The sequence below is a fragment of the Varanus komodoensis genome, unplaced genomic scaffold (assembly GCF_004798865.1).
Source record: "Varanus komodoensis strain SLA01 unplaced genomic scaffold, ASM479886v1 scaffold5, whole genome shotgun sequence".
NCBI classification, from domain to species: Eukaryota; Metazoa; Chordata; class Lepidosauria; order Squamata; family Varanidae; genus Varanus; species Varanus komodoensis.
Genome location: NW_025336087.1, coordinates 42,026,735 through 42,050,080, shown reverse-complemented (window position 1 = coordinate 42,050,080; position 23,346 = coordinate 42,026,735). Strand labels below are relative to the sequence as shown.

The 23,346-nt window shown below is 38.7% G+C and overlaps 1 protein-coding gene across 4 annotated transcripts in view; it reads left to right on the top strand.

The window, feature by feature from the left end:
• The window catches only part of ERCC6L2 (ERCC excision repair 6 like 2), a 60,091-nt gene that overhangs the window by 17,248 nt on the left and 19,497 nt on the right, over nt 1–23,346 (top strand). For 3 of the 4 annotated variants that reach the window (XM_044446300.1, XM_044446299.1, XM_044446301.1), the window contains exons 8-18: nt 577–717; nt 4,515–4,628; nt 7,216–7,335; nt 11,342–11,413; nt 12,225–12,370; nt 14,865–14,960; nt 15,045–15,144; nt 17,500–17,652; nt 18,822–18,902; nt 20,386–21,541; nt 22,652–22,806. In XM_044446300.1, the coding sequence (XP_044302235.1) occupies nt 577–717; nt 4,515–4,628; nt 7,216–7,335; nt 11,342–11,413; nt 12,225–12,370; nt 14,865–14,960; nt 15,045–15,144; nt 17,500–17,652; nt 18,822–18,902; nt 20,386–21,541; nt 22,652–22,806 (2,334 nt within the window). The remainder of the gene's footprint in view (nt 1–576; nt 718–4,514; nt 4,629–7,215; nt 7,336–11,341; nt 11,414–12,224; nt 12,371–14,864; nt 14,961–15,044; nt 15,145–17,499; nt 17,653–18,821; nt 18,903–20,385; nt 21,542–22,651; nt 22,807–23,346) is intronic. The other variant, XR_006416286.1, reaches the window with a different exon arrangement.

The window sequence follows — 23,346 nt, the reverse complement described above, 5'->3', positions numbered from 1 at the left end:
GTTGCTTTGTGGGTGGTCTAAATTCAGAAGTGATCTTGGGATTTCTGTATCCTGCTGGTTGAGACCAAAAGATGTCATGGAGATGCCACCCATGGTCTTTGAGAAGGATAAGGTTTGTCATACCACTGTACAAAACCCCTCCTCCTACATCAGTAATTCAGAATGTCAATCTTAAGAACTGGCTGTTTCCTTTTATTCCTTCAGCCTGCTTTAGTGTTTTACAATAGTGCCAGGAAACGGCAACTAGATCTTTTAAGTGACTCAGAAACTTTAGTCTTACATTCAGCATTTGAATCCTTTTCTCTCACATTCCTGCTCATACTGGCCACAAATTGAAACTGATTGTCACAATTTATCTTTCATATTCTTAACAGATTTTAACATTTAAATAAGATACCAACTGATCACAATCTGTTTATAGTCCTAAGGACTCTTTGTTTTGCAATAGCAACAAAATGGCACACTGAGGTATAAGAGTTGACCGATATTAGTTGACCATCTTCTTTTCTTTTCAAAATATTTTAATATTTTTATTTGTGTTATTTTCTTCCCCCTTTTTGCATTTTATCCTTCCAGATAGTATATTGTTCCCTGACAGAGTTCCAGAGAGCAGTTTATAAGGCTGTACTGGAGACAGAGGATGTACACTTAGTGCTACGAGCACGTGAGCCCTGTAACTGCAATAGCGGCAGCAAAAGGAAGAATTGTTGCTACAAAGTAAGGTTTTTTTTAAACTTGTTTGCCATGGAAGTTCCATTTTTCAGTGTGCATTTGTCTTACACTATAGCCACACCAGCTTTTTATGCATGGATGTAGAAAGGGCCGTACACTTTAGATTGATTATAGCAACCTGCCAGTATTCTCCACAGTTTGTAGCAGTTCTCGGTACTCACTTTCCTTCTTTTCATTTGAATGAAATAAGAACTGAAGCTGACCAACTTCAAAATGTAGTTGAGGTTATGTAACCAAAATTTTCCAATTAATTGTGGGATTATTGTTACGATTGGGTAATGTTCATCTGAGGTTATTTGATTTAAAGTATTCAGTAGCACATTTTTTGATGTACAAATTGATGATACAGTGTTAATACAATGTTAACATAGGTTAACAATCTGCTTTTTCCTTGGCAAATGTGCAATAGCTGGTGGAAACAGAAGTATATTTATGTAAATGTGCATAGGACGAGAGAAACAAGAGGATAAGAGAACTGGGGATCAGTATGTTCAAATACAGTTGTTTCGTACATGTCTGTGGACACAACATGGACATAGTGCCAAACCACAGTTTACTAGTTCATCTTTATGTGCTGCTTACTCCTCCAAATCATCTCTTGTTGGTTGTCTTCTCTATAATACAGTTTTCACTAACTAGGTTAGTGATTGCAGATTGCAGCGCTATCCAAATTGACAGACCGTGGTCAGTGCCTTACCTTCAAACAATGATTAGAAAACTCAGATTGAAGTGGTCTGCAAACTCTGGCTCCAGATTCTATTTTAGAAGCAAGGTGAAGCTCATAGTTTGCCAGTGTGGATGTCACAGCAAATAATTTTTAGTGCAGGAGAGAAGTGTGGTGTGCTTCCAATCACTAAGTCTTGATTGAAAGTTACATCTGCACTGAGCCTTTGTTTCAGGTGGGGATACGGATTAAAGGGCTGTGCTGTGTGTTTTGAAGATTATTTTCAGTTCTTGTAATCTTTCTCACTCTTAGACAGTGTTTTCCTCTGTTCTCCTCTTGCTAATATAAAGCTGGGGCATAGGGGGGTGTATTCACATTTATGCCATCACGAGTGGCTTGTTCAATCACAGGGTTTTTGTTTAATCTCCACTAGATGATAAGCAACAGCCTCACACACTGTAGGACATCATTTATGATATCATTTTTCCAAAAGCATTGGCAAAACAGTACAGCCTGTAGTGAATGGATAATATGGAGAAATGAATAGCTAGTCAAATCTTTTTTAATTTAAATTGCAAAGTAAAAGAGTTATTTACTTAGGCTTAAATCTCAAGTAGTGCAAACAGGGTTCCCCTTACTCTCTTTCACCTTGTAATTCCCTGTGTACCTTCCAAATCTGCAGCTGAGGGTCCCCCAATTTTTTGGAGCAGATCTGGAGGATGTGAGTGTTGGGTTTGCTAGGGAAGGGGAAAACTATTCTGCCAACAGTTTACATTCTTCTAGAAATGACAAGGGTTGGATACACATGGAATTCTCTAAGAGAGAAAGTTGTTTTGCAGATGAGAAGGTTTATAGATAATGGCAGTTTAATGAAAGGGGACTGCAGTTGGCTCACAGGAGTGGGAGAGAGAGGCTGATTTTGCTCCCAGCAGTGTTTAGCACTCTCACCAATGTTTATAAATTCATTTCTGCTCATACTAAATAGCTGCTTAATGCTTACATTCTGGTATGCTTTTTATCTAACCCAAATTGATTCTGGCTTTTATGAACATGATCAGAAATTGGGGTTAATATTTTCAACTGTCCACCTCCTGATCATCATCTTAAAAATGGTTTCCTTACTGTTGATAAATATTTGTGGTACAACTTTACATTGAACTGGCTGGTTTTGCTTATATAATACTATTCTTAAAATAATGCAATTGATTACTGTTCTTGTATACGTACTTGAACTTAAAACAGACTATTTGGTCATTTTGGAATATGACTTCCACATCAAATGAAAAATGAATAGTGAATGTTTTCTGGTATGCTCTTAGTACTTGCATTACCAAATCCTAATGAATGCTATTTTGCTATCACTGCTCTAATGAGAGCCATAAAATGCACCAGTTTTTTCATCTTTATATAAATGGGCAGTGTGAATCATCACCTGGAAATCAGATATGGTTAGAACAATAATTATTTGATAGAGATGTTGATATCATACTGATGTACCAGAAAGATACTGCATGAGACTTTGGGTTGTTTCAGGTTAACTGTGCTTTCAGTATGTGAAAAAATGGGTCCAACCTGAATCCTAAGCATATGTATTTGGCATGAATTTCCTTGGAAGCAAGTCCCACTGTTTTTTAAGATCATAGCTAACCTGCTTTACAGAAAACAAGCAATGCTAACAGCTGTGATAGATGGGGTTCAGTCCAGAGACAGCTTCTGCACAGGTGAGTGCCACTTGGTTTAGCACCCTCTCTGGAGCACTGATAGAGTTGCATAGTTCCTGCTGACATTCGTTCTGCAAATGCAGGAGGAAGCAACAGAGCAGTGGCCACAGGAGGAAAGGATAAAGCATCATAACAAACAGAGACATTACAGTCCCAAGGATCTGTGGATTGAACTGCTGCCAATAGGATCTACAAGCCTCAGAAAATATAGGAGGCCTCTAATTTACAGAGTGCAATGGAAATGGCATTAGTTCCCAGAGACAAGAAGCAGTATCTATAGGGCATTTGTCTGTGCAAATATTCATAATTGATACGGGTACATTTAAACTGGTGTGGGCAAACTTTCAGCCTTGATGCTGAATTGGCTCTGGGCAGGCAGAGGAAGTGGGGCTACCTTATTGTTGACATGTGAATCAAATGTGATTGCCAGGAACCCATTTATTCTCATTCTCTCTCTTGCTCTTGTGCACGCACACATAACTGTGCCCCACTGCAATCAGGCATTTTAAAACTGCACTGTCAGTGGAAGCTTTTAAAGAACCTGATAGCATCAGGGGAGGGGAAATTTCTCATGGTGGAAGGATCACAAGATTGGATGCAGTGCTCCCAGAGTGTAATTAAGCTTGTTAAAAGCCTCCATAGATGGAGATTTGAGTAAAGCCTCATTTGCCACATGAGAAGGGGCAATCTGATTGGATCAGAGGTAAGGGCAGAGGCTGAATGGGGACCCACAGGCCAGAGTTTCCTCATCCCTGATAGAAACTGTATGGTTCCATCTTGCTATAAATATAAATTAAGTAGCCAGAAACATAAGATGTTTAAACATTTTTTTAAGTCAAAGGACACCAGTTAATCCTCCATTTTATTCAACAGAGACTGGTTAATTTTGTGGGCAGGGATCAGAATGAGAAAGAAAGGGATTTGTCTTTCTGGTTTGTACTGGCACAGAGAAATTATGCTTGGGCACTGCTCCTGCACAAATAATGGAAGACTTTTTAATTCCCATTTGTTTAAGAGGTCTAGAGTTCATATGGAAAATGTTCCCAGTCAATTTCATCCAAGGTGTATTTACAGGAAGAGTTGCTGATTTATTAGAACATTCCTAGTACCGTATTACGTTGTGTGGCTTTTATTGTGTGCCTTAATCTGAGGTCTGGCCTGTCCATACATAGAATAAGGTGGTAGAATGGACTGTATCACTTTTCTTGTTGCAAGCAAAAACAGGAAAAAAAAACCCTAGCACAATGGCAATAAAGAGTATAGAGTTACCCACTTCCTGGAAAAAGGAATCAGATCTGTGTATTCTGTTGCATGTATTTTGCCCATTTCAGGTCACAATGCTCTGAGTTGGCTTAAATCTATGATCTTTCAAATACTATTTATTTATATCTCTACAGACAAATGCTTATGGTGAAACAATAAAGGCCCTGTACTTCAGTTATTTGGCAGTCCTTCGAAAGATTGCTAATCACGCAGCACTGTTACAAACTGACAACACTAGCAGACAGCAGGTTAGTTTCCTTGAGTCTTCATGGCCAGCAGTGTTTTGAAGAAACATACAGAACATAGAAACATAGAAAAAAAGCAAGTCAGAAGGGGTATCCCAGGCCATCTAGTCTGGTCCCTGGCTCCAGTTGGTTCCGCTTATGTAATCCTCAACATGTGGTTGTCCAGTCTTTCCTTGAACACCTTCAGTGATGGGGTGTCACCTGCCTCCTTTGGAAGCCCATTCCATATCCTAGGAGTCCTACACATCAGGAAATACTTCCTGACATCCAGCCTGAAGTCTGATTCCTTCAGCTTTGCCCCATTGGAACGTGTCCTGCCCTCCATTGCAGGGAAGAACATGTCATGGCCCTCCTCCACATGACATCCCCTCACATACCTAAAAGTCGCTAAGAGATTCCCTCAGAGTCTCCTCTTCTCCAGGCTAAAACCCAGTTCCACTCTCTCCTCATATGTCATCCCTTCCAACCCAGCTACCATTCTTATGACCCTGCGCTGGACCAAATCTAACCTAGCTATGTCTCTCCTATAATGTGGAGCCCAGAACTAGATGCAGTACTTCAGTTATGGGCACACCAGAGTCATGTAGAGTGGTATCAACCCCTCCCTAGATCTGGAAACCATGCTTCTGGCTATACATCCAAGGCATTTGCCTTCTTAATGCTGCGTCACACTGCCAGCTCATTTTCAGCCTACTCTTGACAAACACCCCAAGATCCCTTTTGCAAGTGCTGCTTTCCAGCCACTTGTCACCCATCCTGTATGTGTGTCACCTATTCCTATGTCCCAAGTGCAAGACCTTGCATTTATCCACATTTTATGCCATCCTGTTGTTCCCCACCCATTTCCTTCTGGATCTGGATCACCTCCTCAGTTGTGGCCAGTGCCCCCACTTTGTTATCATCCATGAATATAGTCAGCAGACTGGTTATTCCCTCCCCCATGTCATTGATAAAAAGGTTGAACAGAATTGGTCCCAGAACTGAACTCTGAGAAACTCTGCTTGTCAGCAGCAGCCATCCTGAGGATTCCCCACTGATAGTCACCCTCTGCCTGTTGTCTGTCGACCATGCCCTAATCTATTGGACAGGGCATCAATCTATCCCAAAGCTCAACAATTTCTTGACTAGAATATAATGCGGTACTTTGTCAAAGGCCTTCCTGAAATCCAGGTAAACCACATCTACTGCGTCCCCTCCATCAAGCCACCTCGAGACCTTATCATAGAATTCCACAAGGTTCATCTGGCAGGGTATGTTTTTATGGAATCTGTGCTGTGTGGCTGCCAACCTCCCATCCCTATCTAGGGTTTCTAGAGCTTTCCCTATTATGAGCCTTTCCATCTTTTTCCCAGAATGGACGTAAGGCTAACTGGCCTGTAATTCCCTATATCCCCTCTGCTACCTTTTTTGAAGATTGGAGCCACTGATACCACCCTCCAAACCTCCAGGACTTTTCCCATTTTCCACGAGGCCTCAAAAATGTAGGCCAAAGAATGCAATAATGCCGCTGCCAATTCCCAAAGTACTTTTGGGTGTAACCCATCTGGGCCTGGTGCCTTCGTAACATCCAGGGCCCTTTTCGACTTCTAGTGAGGTGACTCCAATCTGCCCCCATAACCCCAGCCTAGCCCTCCAGGTAGAATTTCCCTAACCCTCTTTGGGGAAAACACAGAAGTAAAATAATCATTTAACATCTGTCCCTGTTACCAGATCCCCTCCCTCCCTTTTAATTGGTCCCACCACCTGTCTCCCCTTTCTCTTCCTAAATACAGGAAGGTAGAAACACTTTATGTTGCTCTTGACATTCAAGTCTCAGCTCATAATCAGTCTTAGCCTTGTGAAGAACCATTTGGCAACATGCTGCCTCTTCCTGGTAAACCCTTTTGTCCACTTGCCCCAGTGTCTATTTCTTGTGAGGGTCTCTCTTCCTTCTTATCCCTCTTATCCCTCTCTTCACATTCACAGTGGTGCCCTCCCATGCCTCCCCACTTTGCTAATCAGCGGTATCATTAAGGCTTGCACCTCCAAGACCTCCCATTTAGACCCGTCCACCCCTTCTGAACTCCCTTGCCCTGCAATACCCTCTCCCAGGAGACTCCCCCACCCGCCTGGTTTTCAGTTGACTAAAATTGGCACTTGAGAAGTTCCAACTTCTAGTAGTTGACCTACTGCTCATCCCCGCTCCCCTGATCTCGGAGCATAGGAAGGAGTGGTGACTCTCATCCAGATCTCCCCTAATCTGCACATCATCCACCAGATGCTCCCTGTTGGTCAGAATCAAGTGTAGGATATTTCCTCCCTGCCCCCCTCCCTGCACCCCGTTGCTTCTCGGTCCCTCTGGGGGAAAAACCCTCTCTCCATAGCTTTTAGGAAGCGATGGGACCCAGCTGCCACCACTAAGTATGTTTCCCAACTAATATCAGGAAAGTTGAAGTCTTCCCTTCCAAGTTTACCCTTCCAATCTGATCTGTCAAGAAGAAAATGAAGTAGCATACTGGTAAATTTCACTTTCATTCAGTTGCTGATTACTGATGTGTCAAAATGTATCCTACTCTATAACTTGTTTTTCATTATTTATATTTTGTTTTAGGAAGCCCACATAACAAGGGTGTGCAGCCAAGTGTTTTCAAAATTTCCTGATTTTGCACAGCTTAGCAAAGATGCAGCATTTGAAACTATTTCTGATCCAAAGTATAGTGGGAAGATGAAGGTAAGTAAACAAAGAGGCAGGTGGAGTATGTCTTGTGTTGCAAGCAACAGTTGGAATTAGCTTTTGTATAACAATTATGATACTGTTCAGATAAAATTTCTGGTACCATGTAATTCCAAGATGTAAACTATGTTTGCGAGCATCCACACAGCACATTGTTAAGAATGAATTTTGTTGTTGCTGAAAGGCTACGATCTCTCCCTGTCTCTGTGTTCATCCATTTAGCAGCCAACATTGACAACTGAGGCTCTGGCACTCCCAGAGTAGCACTGCAAGTTGCTTATTTGGTTGATTTCTCATTGCGTGGAGAGTTTGGTCCATAGAGCAGGTTTCTGCCATTGCCTAAGTATTTGTATATTCTCAGAATCGTGTCACCCGGCAGTCTCCTGCATTTTTATAAGTATTGTACTACTTCAGATACACTTTTTAGAAAATGAGAATAACAAGACACAAATAAAATGAAAGTTTGAGTCAGACAATGCTACTCTCAGGAGATTTGGTCTAATTTTAACCAGTCTGCCAAAGCTTCAGCGAAGACAAGGTTATGAAAATATTACAGAAGCAGTTTTAAAACTGCATTTTGCTTCAAAGTGCAAGAATTTAATGCTGATTTTTTTACATATAATAAGTTTGTGCATAACTTACATCAGTAATTCATTATAATGGAGGGATTGAACAAGACTGAAATAGCTACCTGAGAAACCAGGGCAGTAGCAAGTTTATTTTCCATGAACTACTGTAATTTCCAGATCATTTCTGCTCTGCCATGCATCCTTTTCATTTGCAAAGTACAGTAAAACCTTAGATTGTGAGTAACTTGGTCTGTGAGTGTTTTGCAAAACAAGCAAAAACTTTTTCTAAATTTTAACTTGACAAGTGAGCGATGTCTTGCAGTATGAGTATTACAAGCACTTTGCCTGCTGAGCGTCATGTCACAACTGAGCGCCGATTCTTCTCTCTTGCTGTGGGTATGTGTACAGCATTGTCTCTCTCCCTCCCCAAGCACGTCCACAATTGCACCCGCCTCCCCCCCGCACGCCCGCGATTACTCACGCCCGCCTCACATTTTTGTGATAAAAAAAAAAAAGTTACAGAATGGATCAACCTTATTTACATTGAACCTTATGGGGAACTTCGCTTTGATATACAAGTGCTTTGGATTACAAGCATGTTTCCGGAACGAATTACGCTCGCAATCCAAGGTTTTACTGTATTTTCTGTATGAAAGAAGGCAGAATAGATCTTACCTGGAGGAACTGGACATCAAATGATGTATAAATAGTTTTTCAGAGGCATGATAAGAAAACTCCAGTTGTTGTGTTCCCAAATCACATAAGAATGCATTGGCTAAAGCCAACACCTTGAATTGGGACTGGAAGCATACAGGCAGCCAATGCTAGTGAGACAGAACTGGTCTTACATTTCCAAACCTGTAGGGCCCAGTTACTAATGTGGCTGCTGCATTCTTTTTTGAGTGGCATCGTCTGAACAGTCTTCAAGGATAACCCTATGTAGAATGGATTGCAGCAATCTAATTGAGAGAAAAGTGAAGTATAGATTACTGAAACCAGGCTGCCCATGGTTAGATAGGGGCATAACCAAGCCACCAGCCAAAGCTGCCTCTAAATATAGCCAAGTATAAGCATGCACAAGGTTTTGATTGCGTCCAGTGAGAGTTTTGCTTCATGTGTTCGCAAGCCATCTCTTACTTTATCTCATCACTCTCAGCTCTGGGATGTACCACAGAGCAATTTGAGCTCTACAACACAGAAGGCACTTAGGAATGATCATGTCAACTACCTGTGGAACATTTGTGCGCTCCACAGCTTGAGCAGGACCTTTACAGGAGCACCAGCCATATCAGCCAGCTGGAACTGCCCCAGAGCCTTCTGGAAACCATCCCAGATCCATTAGCCTCTGAGGTTAGACCATCTCCCAGCCTTGCCATCATTTAATTATTCTTAGATGTGTATCTTGCTCTGAATAATTAGTAACAATGTTATTCAGTGGAGCTTGTTTATAACAGTAGATAAATTCTCTTTGTACAGCCTCAGTGCATGGTGGTATATAAATAAGGAGGGCACACGCTCACATATTGGAGGATTTGATTTCTTAGACAGACTTAGCATTATAAGTCAAAACTTATCTGGGAAATGGCAGAGAACCTGACCTAATGTTGGGGCAATGCTGTAACTTTATCTTATTGATTAGGCTTCCTGCATTACTACATGATTAAGGGTAATTCCATATTAAGCATACCACAGGAGATTATGGAGCCATTATGTTGTGAATTACTGTGAACATGCATTTCTTATATTTATATCCCACCTTTTTTCTTGCAAGAAATCCTAGGTGGATTACATAATCTTTCCACTCCTTCTATCCCTTTATCCTTTGAGGCAGGTTAAGACAAGAGTCAATGACTGGACACCCAGTGGGCATCACTGGTTGAGTGGGGACTTGACAGTGAATCTCTAACCACTATACTGAATTGGCTTTCATTATGCCCTGAATCAAAGTAAACCCATTACTTAGTAGCCTCTTGCTTCTTATTTTTTACTTATTGTTTAAATCATGGATTTTAGTGTAATTAGTATGGCTTTCCTTCTGAATGTTAAACTAATTACCCCTTTTCATATTGTTGAGCACTGTACAGTTCCCAAATTGCACAGACTTGTTTGTCTTTTTTAAACACAGAATGTCCCTTGATTCTTAGGATAGGGAAACTATTAGAGTAACATATTTTTTTTACTTTTATGACACTGGGGGTGCTGAGGAGCTCCTTTTATTCTTTAAAGGGTGTTTTATTCTTTAAACACCCTTTTTGTATTTAAGAAAATACAATGGATGTCTGAAATGGTAAAGGTTATGTTTTTACTTATTAAAACACTCCTACTATCACAATTTCTAACTGAACTGCAAACTGAAACTCTGCAAATATTTCCAATTTGTGCCTGTTTAATTCACCATGAAATTGGATGATGGTACATTACCCAGTAGGAAGGACCAGTTTGATTGCTGCTTTGTGTTCAAGATTTTATCTGCCATTATAGAATGAATCAGCTGAATACACCTCTGTCATTTCAATATTGTGCTTTTGGTTAAGTCTCTGCAAATTAAAAGGTTAAGTATTTGTCACTGAATCAATAACATTGTTTAAATATTTATTGCCCAGTGGGAATAGACTACAGACGAAGGGCAGAAAATTCCTCTTTTCCCCTTTGTGCCTTGCTTCTGCATGGTGGTGCTCTGGAATTACTGTTGCCAGATGTGGACATGCTTCTTTTGAAAATAACAGTATCACTGTTATACAAAATGCCCTGGATTATTTGCTTCCTTTACCAGAAGAAGATTGCGTGTGGGCGAATTATTGGCATTTCAAGGTCTCTGAAAAGTCTGAGAAGCCAGGACCTACTGTAAACAGAGCAATAGAGTACAGTGGGAGCAGGAAAGGGCATTCAACTGACTGATTATTTTGAGAAGGCAGGTTCCAAGAGGTTCTGAACTTGCATGTAGTGCAGCAGGTTTAAAAGGAGTGTTCACGCTGGTCAGGATGGACATAATGTTCGGATAACTTTTGAAAATAGGTGTGTGGTCATGAGCATGTAGGCAAAATGTAAATGATGGGAAGTTTGAATGCTATAGAGCTGCACATTGTAATTCTTGCAGCTGTGTTAAAATCAATTTTCTTTGACTCTTTCAAGATTTTATATTGGCATTAACAAAGCACTGTAGAGAATTCTTTGTACCATGTAGTAATATTTTGTTAAACAGTTATGTTTTACAGGATTGGTGTTCACACATATACACACAGTGCTGTGACATTTTTGTTTCCTGTAGTTTGGGAAAATCCACTGACTCTCTTAGTAGAAAAGTTAATAGGTTACTTTTTGGTCCATTTCAGTCTTGCCATAGTTGAGAGGAAGCAAAGAGAATGTATAAGGGATATGTGAATATATATTTTGGCAGGGGTTGGTTTGATACATTTTCCATGGTTCATTTCTAGGTCCTTCAGAAACTTTTAGATCATTTCAGAAGAAACAAGGATAAAGTGCTGCTTTTCTCCTTTTCAACCAAGGTAAGAGACATATTATTTGAATGGGCCCAGTTTTGGCCCATGTTAGTTTCACAGGTATAAAATCATAAGTTCATCCTGTCTAATTTCCACGTCAGTGTCCAAATTTGTTTTTAAAACTCTGCTTTAAAATTCACCTCTATTTCATACAAAACCTTTTCTAACATTCATTCATTCATTCATTCATTCCCGCCTTTTTTCCTTCCAAGGAACTCAAGGTGGCTTACATAGTTCTCCTCACCTCAGTCTTACTCACACAACAACCCTGTGAAGTTGGCAGGACTGAGAGTCTGTGACTGGTCCAAAGTCACCCAGTGAGCTCCATGGCTGGGTGGGGAATAGAATCCAGATCTCCCAGTTTCATGCTCTTAACCACTACACCACACCGTCACAATATGTAATGTATATTATGGTATATAAATAACATACACTTTTTATATTTAACATTTACTAATATATACCTTTTGTAGACATCTTTCCTTATTATAAATATTTATAGGAATGTTTTGAGCCAAGAACTGTGTTGGAAAATTCAGGCAATTGTGCAGTCTAAAAGATAACATCTACAGACAGTACATTTTTTCCTTATGCCAAATTAATAATTCAGTACATCTACAGGTGTTCAAAAAGCACTATTTTCGTCTCAAATATAAAATAAAAAATGCACATGTTAAAAGTATTTCTGTAAATTAATAAATATTTGTGACTTTGGAGAAAGAGTGATTGAAGAAAGTCTCTGGGACACTTGATCCCTCCGGTTTATTGTAGCTTTAAAATTGTGCTAATTGCCTGCTTTCCTTATCTTTTCCACAAGTTGCTTGATGTTCTGGAGCAGTATTGCATGGCATCTGGGCTAGATTACCGAAGACTGGATGGAAATACAAAGGCAGAGGACAGGGTCAAGATAGTAAAAGAGTTCAACAGCATGGAAGAAGTTAACATTTGCCTCGTTTCTACAATGTAAGAAAATGCTGTGTCTGTTTTTGCCTAGTTAGAGATTTATAGCAAATTTACTGCACTCCCATTTGATTGATCTTGCATTTTGTCACTTCCTTGGGAAGGAGCAATAACATTACTGTCTGCTGTTATAAGACTGGGAAGTAGACTGCATCACTCAAGGCTATTAGGGTAGAGACTAGAAATGACATATATCCCTTATGTATTTCCATATTACTTCAGTTTTCCTTGCTCCTTTCTGGGGATCACTTAAGATCTGAAACTGATGAATGATAATGTTAGATAAGTAAAAGTTTTTATTTCAGTTTTGTAACCAGAATAATCTTAAACATAATCATTTTCAAAGTCTGTCATTCAAAGGATGTATGAATGAGGCCTGTAATGACATGTACAAAGAGAAATCCACAAATTCATTTGAAATAATTACAGCAATGACTTTATTTTTATGGTTGCAATCTAAATTCTTTTCTCATCTTTCATGGTATAATTCTGCCTTTAAAAATGTTTTCATTTATTTCACTCCCAAAGGAGCATGCAATAAGACAAGCATAATTGTCCTCTTTTGTGCTAATATTCTACTAGCATCAAATATTACAAGACATATATTTATACTCAGTGATCTTCATGGACATTCCAGTTATATAATTACATGCTATAGCAATGTGGGCATCTCCAGAGTGTTTCCAGAGAAGGACAAAGCTGCGGTGCACAGAAGCTTGTTGTCATAATTCATGTGTGCAGTGTGCATGGCTACAACGTACCTGGGCACATTCGTGACTCTGTGTGCTTTGTTGCTTATTATTATTATTATTATTATTATTATTATTATTATTATTATTATTATTCTATGACATTAGGAAGCCTAACCAGAGTACTAGAAGAACCTGTTAATTGAACACCACTAATGCAGAAGACTATTATATTCAAGAGAGCTCCCAAGCTATGGGGCAGCATACAAATACAATAAATAAATAAAAAGCAGAATCAACTCTAGTATTTTGTTTGGACTGAAAGATTGGATATATTACTGCTATAATAATAGTATCCTATTTTGACATGAACAATGGCTTTCCACCTGTAGTTAAGACCCTCAGTCCTTCCCCTGATTCCTTACATCCCTGTAAATACTGCTTGGGCCAAGTGTTGGGCCAGTGGTTGGGCCAAGGGTGAAGGACACGGTTAATATTATACATGTATGGTAGAGGTGATCTGCTCAGCTTGCAGTCAGTTCTATGCTCTGCTTTGTAGGCAACACATAATAGTTTCATACTGTTGCAGTGCCCTTCTCAACAGGCTTATTGCTAAAATGCACATGAAAACATTAACTTCTGTGGAGTTCATAGTGTACTATCTCACCTGTAAGACTTACACTAAGAGAGAGGTAGAGAGAGGCTCCATTTGGGTGGCGCACTCTTGATTAATTGTGCTGCTACAATCACATAGCCCTACTTGTATTTCCCTACAACACTGGCACAGTAAGAGACTAGACAGCCACACTGAATCATACTACAGATTTGTTTTACACTACTCAAACCCCACCCCCACTCCCAGCAAAATATGAGATCAAGATTGGCTGCTTTGCAGGAGTGATGTAACCCATGCTTTCTCAGCCATGCTCCTTTCTCCAAGCAATACGAATGTAATAATGATGAGCACTATCCATATACAATGTTAATATCTTAAAAACTACCAATAAATCCATAAACAAATCCAATATTTCACATCAATTTATCATTGTACCGTATTTCTGTTCTCTATTTATTTTTAACAGAATGTCTTTTTTATGAGTAAGTAAAGTTGGAGAGGGTACCTTTAGCTGGAATAGTAGCCATTTCTATTGAAACATAATAGGATTACTCACCTAAAGGATTTGACCAACATGGAAGAAATGTAGCTGATTAGATTAAAAGACTTATCTTTTCAATGTTTTGTTTTGGATTATCTTCAACTAATTTAAAAGTGAAAAAGAAGGGTTGTTGGGAAGTAGAAACATAAAATGTTAAGTTCAGAAAGCTTCTCCTCCTCTGAGGTTTTTTTTCTTTTTTGGAAACATATGAAGTAACATAGTTAATGTAAACCTTACCACTTTTTTCTCTCTTGGGGAAATAATTACCTCAGGTGACCTGTATCAAACAGCATATTCTATGAATGCGCATAGCTTACATCATTTTAATATGGTTGCTATTTCCCATCAGTAACATCATGAAATTATCGGTTGTTATTTGTCAACATTTCTATTGCATTGGAACAGTTTCAGTGGAATATGTGCTGGCTCTGAAACCATACTAAGTTTGTTCCTTATACTATGTAACTTGAGGAATTTTGTTTGTTTTTTGCAGGCTTCCTAAGTTAATGGTGAGTTATTAATAGTGTTTGGGAAGGTCAAGAATGTTCTATCAATTTGTCTAGGAAAACTGCTTGTGACATATTGTATGTATAGACAGTGACTTCATATTTTACATTTTTTCACCTTTTTATTTTTTATGTTATTATAAAGGGCTGGTGGACTGGGACTCAATTTTGTTGGTGCTAATATTGTTATACTGTTTGACCCAACATGGAATCCAGCTAATGATCTTCAAGCCATTGACAGGTACAGCCCAATTGTTTTAAGTTGTTTAGTGCAGTGGATGTGGGGTTCTTCCTTGTTCTGACTCTGGAAATATTCATTTTGCAGAGCATACAGAATTGGCCAGTGCAGGGATGTGAAAGTATTTAGGCTCATATCTTTGGGAACTGTGGAGGAGATGATGTACTTACGGCAAGTTTACAAACAAGTAGGTTTTTCACCGTATCTGCATACATACTTCTTTTTCATAGCCAAATTAGCACACTTGTAGATCATTTTTTCTGTAGAATTTAAGTTGACCTAATGTAGCACAATAATCCTTAACTTGGTTTTATAGAGTTTAGACTCATTTATTAGTTCTCAAATGTAAGCTAAGCACTTTCTAGAGAGAATATGAAAAAAGAAAGAAGGAAACGGTTGAGATTTACCAGAGTACCTTCAATAAATGATCATATTTCACCCCCTACAAGTAAGGGACTGCATTCACCATGGTAGAAGTATAAATATAACAGCATAAACATTTCTGTATACTTCCCTGTACATCTTGAAAAATACCAAGTTCCTAGATATAACTGCATTGGGTCTTCTTAGCCTTTCAAATCCCATTCATCCCCTTTTATCTTGCCTTTTCCTTTCCTCCCTTCACAGTCTTCTCATAGGCAAAATCTAGACTGTAGATATTGTTGAAATTAAAACACCATATATACTAATGATAAATTTCCTGGTGAATGTTATAATTTTCTGACATTTCTTTTTGGCTGCATTTAGCTACACCTGACATTATCAGACTTTTTTGAGTCTCCTTCAATTACTCCCATTTCATAAGAGGAAGTTGGTGAACAATTTGGAATATTCAAAGTCTTAAATGTGTGTCAAGATCAGATTTATTAGTTGAGGTCAGGCTGTTACATACATTTCAACTTACTACAAATGTAAACACATGTGATATTTATACTCTGTGTTTTGGCTGCAGTCCTGCTCAAAACTGGATTCAGCACAACTTTTGCAGCCTCACTGTGCATAGGAATGTAGCCTCTGCTGTCTATATCAGAGGAAGGCAATGTGTGGCTTAGTCACCACTGCCACTCCCATACACTTTCTGTCCAACCCCATCATCTCCAAACCACCTTGGATCTGCATCTTGTTGACTGTGGGGAAATCATACAGTCAAGGGTAAGCCTTGGTGGTCCAGCTGTAGTTTATGGACATAGCTTTCCTTTGGTCCACATTGTCTAAATTCTTGCTTGATCCTTGAGGATCATAGAATAGTAGAGTTGGAATGGGCCATGAAGGCCAGTGGGTCCAACCCCCTGCTGTTTCAGGACACCAAGTTAACACCATTCCACTCAGATGGCTGTTCAATTTCTTTTTGAATGTCTCTAGTGTGGGAGAGCCCACCATCTTTCTAGGCAGCTGGTTCCACTGTTGTATAGCTCTGACAGTGAGGAAGCTTTTCCTGATATCTAGTCTGAATCTGGGTTTTTGTAACTTGCAATGATTATTTCCACGTCATACACTCTGGGATCAGAGAGAAGAGATCTTGACCTTCTTCTTTGTGACAGCCTTTGAGGTACTTATAGAGGGATATTTATTTATTTAAAACCTTTACACCCCATCCTATACATAAAGTCTCAGGACAGTTCAACAACAAAGGCACAGCATATATCATGTCCCGCTTAGTCTTCTCTTTTCAAGGCTGAACATCCTCAGTTCTCTCAGTCTCTCCTTGTAGGGCAGTGTTTCCAAACCCTGGACACTTTTCCATATGGGACTCAAAGCAGCAACCGTACAAGTTTTCAACACCTTTTAAAAGCACACTGTTTCCCTGAATGAAAGATGAGATTGTTACCTTCTGGTTTTATTCTTGTAGTGATTCTTATGATGTAGTGATTTTAAATGTTGTGAACTCTTAATTGTTCAGTGTTTTTGGTTATGTGATATGGTTTATTTAATGTAAACTATTTTGGAATATTAAGTCATTTGAAAGCATTGTAAATACATTAAATTATATGCTATTTATTTATTTACTTAGATTTCTGTGCTGTCCAACAGGCAAAGCATTCTGGGCAGTTCACAAAAATTTAAACTGCAAAATATTACATGATAAAATACAATATAAATCTTTAAAAGTGTGGCATAAAATAGTAGTCAAACCTAGAATAAAATCTGGCAGAAAGGCAAAACTCTAAAGCACAGTCATAGATATAAAAGAAAAGTAACTGAGTCCTGAGACTCTTGGTAAGAAAATGGTATAGAAAAACTTTAAATGAAATGAAATGCCTGGAAAAATAATGTCTTCAAATGGCACCAAAGGCACCAGGTGGAAAGGGCACATTGGGTCCATGGGAGACTTCAGACATTTTCTTTCCTTTCCAATAAAATTGCTCCGGTTAATAGTATTCCACAATAGTTGCATCTACCAGAGAAAATAAAACAGAGTATTTCTTCTTTAGGAATTTCTGCCTGGTCTGGCTAGAGCTGTGTAGATACTTTAAATGTCAGGAAAGTCTGGCATGTTACTGCAAGAAAACACTTCTGAAATCTTTTGTATTGCTTTGTTTAGCAACTGCATTGTGTGGTGGTGGGGAATGAGAATGCGAAGCGTTATTTTGAAGCAGTGCAAGGATCAAAAGAACATCAAGGAGAGCTTTTTGGTATCCGTAACCTTTTCAAGCTTCAGGACCATGGATCCTGCCTTACAAAAGCAATTCTGGAGGTGCGATTTGGCCTTTTGAATATCTTTATGTATTCTTACTGTATCTTACTATGTTGTTGAAGGAATATGCATTTTGAAATGAAAGAAGATTTTCATAATAGATTTTCAAATTACTACTCATCCCTTAAGACTAATCACCCCATAAGAAACATGAGAATAATGCTGTTTTATGTTCTGGCAAGGGTAGACTGGGAACCCAGGAGACTTCAGACATTTCCTTTTCTTTCCAAGCAAGTTGCTCAGGTGTTATTCCACAATGGCAGCATCTGTTGCCACTACATAAATTCGCTTGATTTTAATTGTTCTTATGTACATTTTTCAGTTATGTACCCTTTCAAGAAAATCTCAGATATGAAGGTCTTTCAGCTCTTTGATTAGTAGTACAGTACTGCAGTTGGGACTTACAAAAAAAGAACTTGCAGTGTGGAGTGTACCTGTTCCTGGTTCTGGCCAGTTTTGTTATTTTCGAGGATACTCCATTTCTTTTCTGTCCTCTATTTTTCTCCTCCCCCACCCTCACAACGGACGACATTCTGTGGGTACTGAGCATGTTCAGTCTTCATTAAGCTGTTTTTGGTGAGATTTTCCCTTTGGTTCCCCCACTCTTAGAAATCTTTTGTACTTCTGCAAACCTTGTGTCCAGGAAATATGAACTAGTTCAAACAGAGTCAGATCAGTGGTGCATGTAACTCAGTATTGTCTAGTCTGAATGGCAGCAGCTGCCCGGGGTTTCTGACAAGGGTCTACCCCAGACCTAGCCAAAAATGTAGGGGTTTATACCTGCGAGTATTTGCATGGTTGCTATGTGTTCTGTCATTGAGTTAGAATCCTTGGTTCCTCACGCTTGCTGTTAACTTGCTCTTGTGCTTTTTTTTTTTTTTGCTACATAAGGGTTAGCATTCAGAGAATAAGTTCACCATTAGTATATACTGGTTTCCCAGGCCACTGCCCTTCAGGTATTTTGAGCTTCAGTTCTCATCAGCCCTGTCTGCCATGGCCAGTGGTCAAGAATGTTGGGAATAATAGTCAAATATATTGGGAGTACACCAGGTTGAAGAAGGCTGGTTCATGGGATACAGGACAGTAATGTATAGAAAGGGTACAGACTAGAACAATGAGTCTGTGCTACAAAGACTGAACCATTATAGCATGACTTTGCTGTTTTATAGAGGGTTGGCCAAGTGGAAGCTGGTGTCCTGACAGCTACTTCGTGGTTAAAAGAGGAACCCCAGCGACATGAGACCGAAATGGTAAATTGTCAAGTTTCAAGATGCTGTTGAACTATTGAAAAAGGAAGGATTTGATTGTAGTCTTTCTTGTCTTATATATCACAGAACATACCACTTCACAGAATTTCTTACCTCAGGATAAAGCCAGAGCTGTCAGCTGGAGGGGGGTAAGAGGAAGTAAGACAGAAAGCCAGACTAGGATTGCAGGGTTAGGAGTTTGTCAAACATACATTTATTTCATAATGTTCTGTGTGTATTGTGCAAAGTTCCTTTTCTAGTTTATGTTTTTTTTTCTTGCAGCATATATATTTTGCAACTGACAAGTGAAAATGTGTAGCTAGATAGTTAAGATTAGAATGTCATGTATCTATTTTATTTACAGCATTTATATCCCTTCTTTTAGCCAAAAAGGATCCCAGAGATTGAGATAAGTAGCATATCAGTTTCTGCCCGCTTTTCTACACACCAGTTTAGAGTATATGGTACCAAATAGTACATAGACATACCATACCAACAAAATACACATTGCATAAGAAAGCTAACAGTATTTTTTAAATATATGTTTGAAAAGAGTAAATAGTGGAAATGGTGACACCATGATGGGTGCATGGCTGTAATAGCCTCTAGGAAATGTTACAGCCAACCGCTCTTGCATCCCAATTTGCTTGGTATTGGTAATGTTAAGTTCTCTATTTTATGTCTCAGGGTTCCTTGCCCACTTATTATAACCTATGGGCTGGATCCAAGCATGTTCTTTTGTGAATAGAATTGGACCTCTCATTTGTAGAAGGAAATTCCTGGAAAAGGAAATGGATATGTCAATATTCCTCTCCTTCCTTCTGCTTTATCTTTCACTCTATTCTAGAAGTTGTCCTTATTCTTTGGAGCACTTTTTCAGGAGCTTCAGGGAGATGGAGAAATCAGCAAAAATTGCTTTCCCAGCCCTTCCACCCACTAGCATATCCCATGTTCATTGTCAGTCTGTATCAAACTCTATTTTATTAATTATGATTATATGACATGTAAAGATTGAACATTTTATTTATTTATTTAAAGTTTTTGTATGCCGTCCCCTTGCTATATAGCCTCGGGACGGCTCACAGAAATAAATAAATATAATACAATACAATTAAAACCTGGAAACACCCTGGCTGCACAATTAAAATCTATAAGTATTAGACATTGTTAAAATATTGTTTGAATAAAAAGGTCTTGGCCTGGTGCCGAAAAACAAATAATGACAGCACCAGGCGGACCTCTCTGGGGAGCGCATTCCACAGATGGGGCGCCACCGCAGAGAAAGCCCTCCTCCGGGTACTCTGCTTCCTGATATGTCTCACGGAGGGCTCCTGGAGGAAAGCCTCTGCTGCCGATCTCAAGGGGTGGGAGGGCAAATATGGACTTATTAGTACTTATACATCTTAAATGATGGGCTTATTTCATAGTTTTTTATTTTACATAACTATGGGCTTATTTCATAGTTCTTTATTTTACATGACTTCAGCATGGAGAACATGGCTGTGAAGATCAAGATGCTATTGAACTATTGAAAAAGGAAGGATTTGACTGTAGCAGCGACTTCAGTGATGAGGAACCTCTAAGAACTTCGAAGGTGAAAGCAGAAAGCCGCACATCAAAAAATGCAAAAATTCTACAGGGACAACTTACCTTAATGCAGTGTGGATTTCCTAAGCTTCTAGAAAACAGAATTAAAAAAGCTGAGAATGGGAAGTGCATGGGTACCCATGGTGATGAAAATGCTGATGGAGTATCTGTGGGAGAAACATCCAAAGGAAGTTCCCAAAGTAGCTATTCCTTGAAAAGTGAGGAGCACTGTAGCATTTCAGGACATCAGACATCCTCTGTGTCACCATTCAGAATGGAAAAACAGAAAGTGCATGGTGAAATTGCACATTGTGATTACCCCATTTTACCACTTTCAGAGGAAGAAAAAGACATTGGAAATAAATGCAAAGACATACGTATTTTGGATCAAGTTGAGGTAGTTATGGAGACTGAAGAGAGTTCAACGGAAAGTGATGATATTATTTTTCCATCTCAATTTCCTACTGATCAGAAACATGCTAAACGCTATCAAGGAACAATAATAAACCTTGAATGTTTAGATAGAGAAAAAAACCATATGCTTCCATCACAGAAAAACCATTTGACTTCTGTACACAGTTATCTGAACGTTTCACCTCTCAGCAAAATAAAATCATCTGCAAATATCAAAAACAGCACAATTATTAAAGAAGCAGTAGACATTAGTGATGAGTCTGATGATTTTGAGATTTTCAAATCGGGAAAGCAGGAAGTCACCGGCACTGTGAAAGAAAAACAACTGTATAAAAAGGAACACAAGTCCTCCAGAATGATTCAGCATAACAGGCATTCGGGTTTGGGTAAACAGAATGCTGATTATCAGAATATAGAGGAGTTTTCATCTCCAGAGGACAGCTTCTCGGTTAGGAAGACTGTTAATAAACAAAATCAAAAGCTAAAAAAAGATAGAATTCATTTTGACCCTAAACTTCTGAAATATGCCAAACATCCCTCCCAGATATTGAGAAAACGAAATCATTCCAGTAGATTCCAGACTTCCTTGAAGAAGCAATCAAGCCAAGAACAAAAAGTGGGATCATTCGACAGACTGTTTGGTAACTGCATATATATCACAAAATATTTTTTTCTGGGAATAGTGGCTGTAAATTAACTCTAAAAGGGATTTGCTGTCTGAACAATGCAGTTAGTACAACAATATACTCAATAACCAAAAGTATTTTGTGGGTGATGTTGGGACAGTGCCAGAGCAGGGGGCAGGAATACATACTTAAAATTTTCTGCAGTGCTGCAAATGTATGCATTTACAGCAAGACAATTTTAGACATTTCTTTACAGACAAAAACCTGGTGGATTATTTTATCAAATAATTTAAAAGCCTATTTATCGCAACAATTCAGGCTTTTTTTGAAATTGCCATTTGAGTTTTAAATAAATGAAAAATTTCAGACAGGTTTACTGCCTGTCTGCGTTACCATGTAAACTTCATTTTGTTTCAGTTAAAACCTTCTGTTTTACTGGTTTTCTAAAAGTCTCAATCTTTAGCTTCCCATTTAAAGTATTCTCACTGGTGGAAAGTAGTACTTGTTATATATATTTGGTACTTATGGACAATACAGAACCAACTGTGTTCTTTATGACTATTAGAATTGACCTTCCCATAATGTTTTAAAACTGTCAGTGCTTTAAAACAAATTCGTCCTTACCTTGCAGATTGCATCTTCCTTAAAAATGGATAACATGTCAAGTTTGTAGCTTTCAAATATGTACTGTGCATATATCCTATACCAGTGGTTTTCAACCATCAGTCTGTGGACTGGTGCTGGTCCATAACAAGTTTTCTGCTGGTCTGTGTAGGCACCACATCCCTCTTGCTGCAAACCAGTGTGGGGGCTGGCTGTGCTCCACCACTTCTTCGGTTGGCATTGTGTTTGGGGAGGGGGGGTGTGCTGGTCCTGCCAGAGGGGGAGAGATGTTTTGTTTCTGCCTCAGCAGTTCTTGAGGTGGTTTTCCTGTTTTTGCTGGTCCCCAGGTGTGGAAAGGTTGAAAACACAACTGACCTATAACAAACTAGAATGAATGAATACTGGTTGAAAATACATCATAGAATTTTGTGTAAAACTTAAAGTTTTACTGAATATTTATTTATGAGAAAATAATTTCAAGATGTTACACTTACGCACTGTGTGTTTCTTTTCAAAAACTAGATGATGTTGCTGAAGTGTCCTATGTTCATTCAAACCAAACTGTAGTTGGTTCAAGCAAGGCTGAAAATCAGATGAGTCGGTGGGCAGTGCGAGATGTGTTTGAACTGAAGCAGTTTTCCCAACTCCCTGCAAATATAACAGTATGCAGAGCCAAGGTAAAGAGAAAGATTTGAGAAATGTTTTCTATTACTATTGTTAGTTTTAAAATATTTTTTAACCTCAGTATTTTCCTTGTTTTTAAACGTGGCTTTCCATTACTGGCCACCTTTAGTGATCAAAGACCCAGTTTCTTGCAGGAGATGCCTCCAACAGCGTCCTAGCAAAGTGAGTGTAGCTATTTTTGTTCCAAGGTTGCTAGGAATTGGACAGATTATTGTGTTTTGAAAGACACTTTTTTTCACTTGAAAATGTTTATAGAAGGTATGTCAAGGATATATTGTATACCTTGTTATACTTAAGAAAAAAGGGCTATTAAAAGAAACAATGTGTACATATGCTTATGGTTTATGGATTATAGATAATTATAATTATAATCCATAATTTTGATATTATTGGTTGTTTTCATTAGTTTTATGTTGTACCTCCTTCTCATTCTTACTCTATTTTATATTTAGGTTATCCTATTTATTTTCTTTAATTATCTTTATTAACTGTTTACTTAGACTTTATTGTTATTGGTTTTATTGTATTTGCTG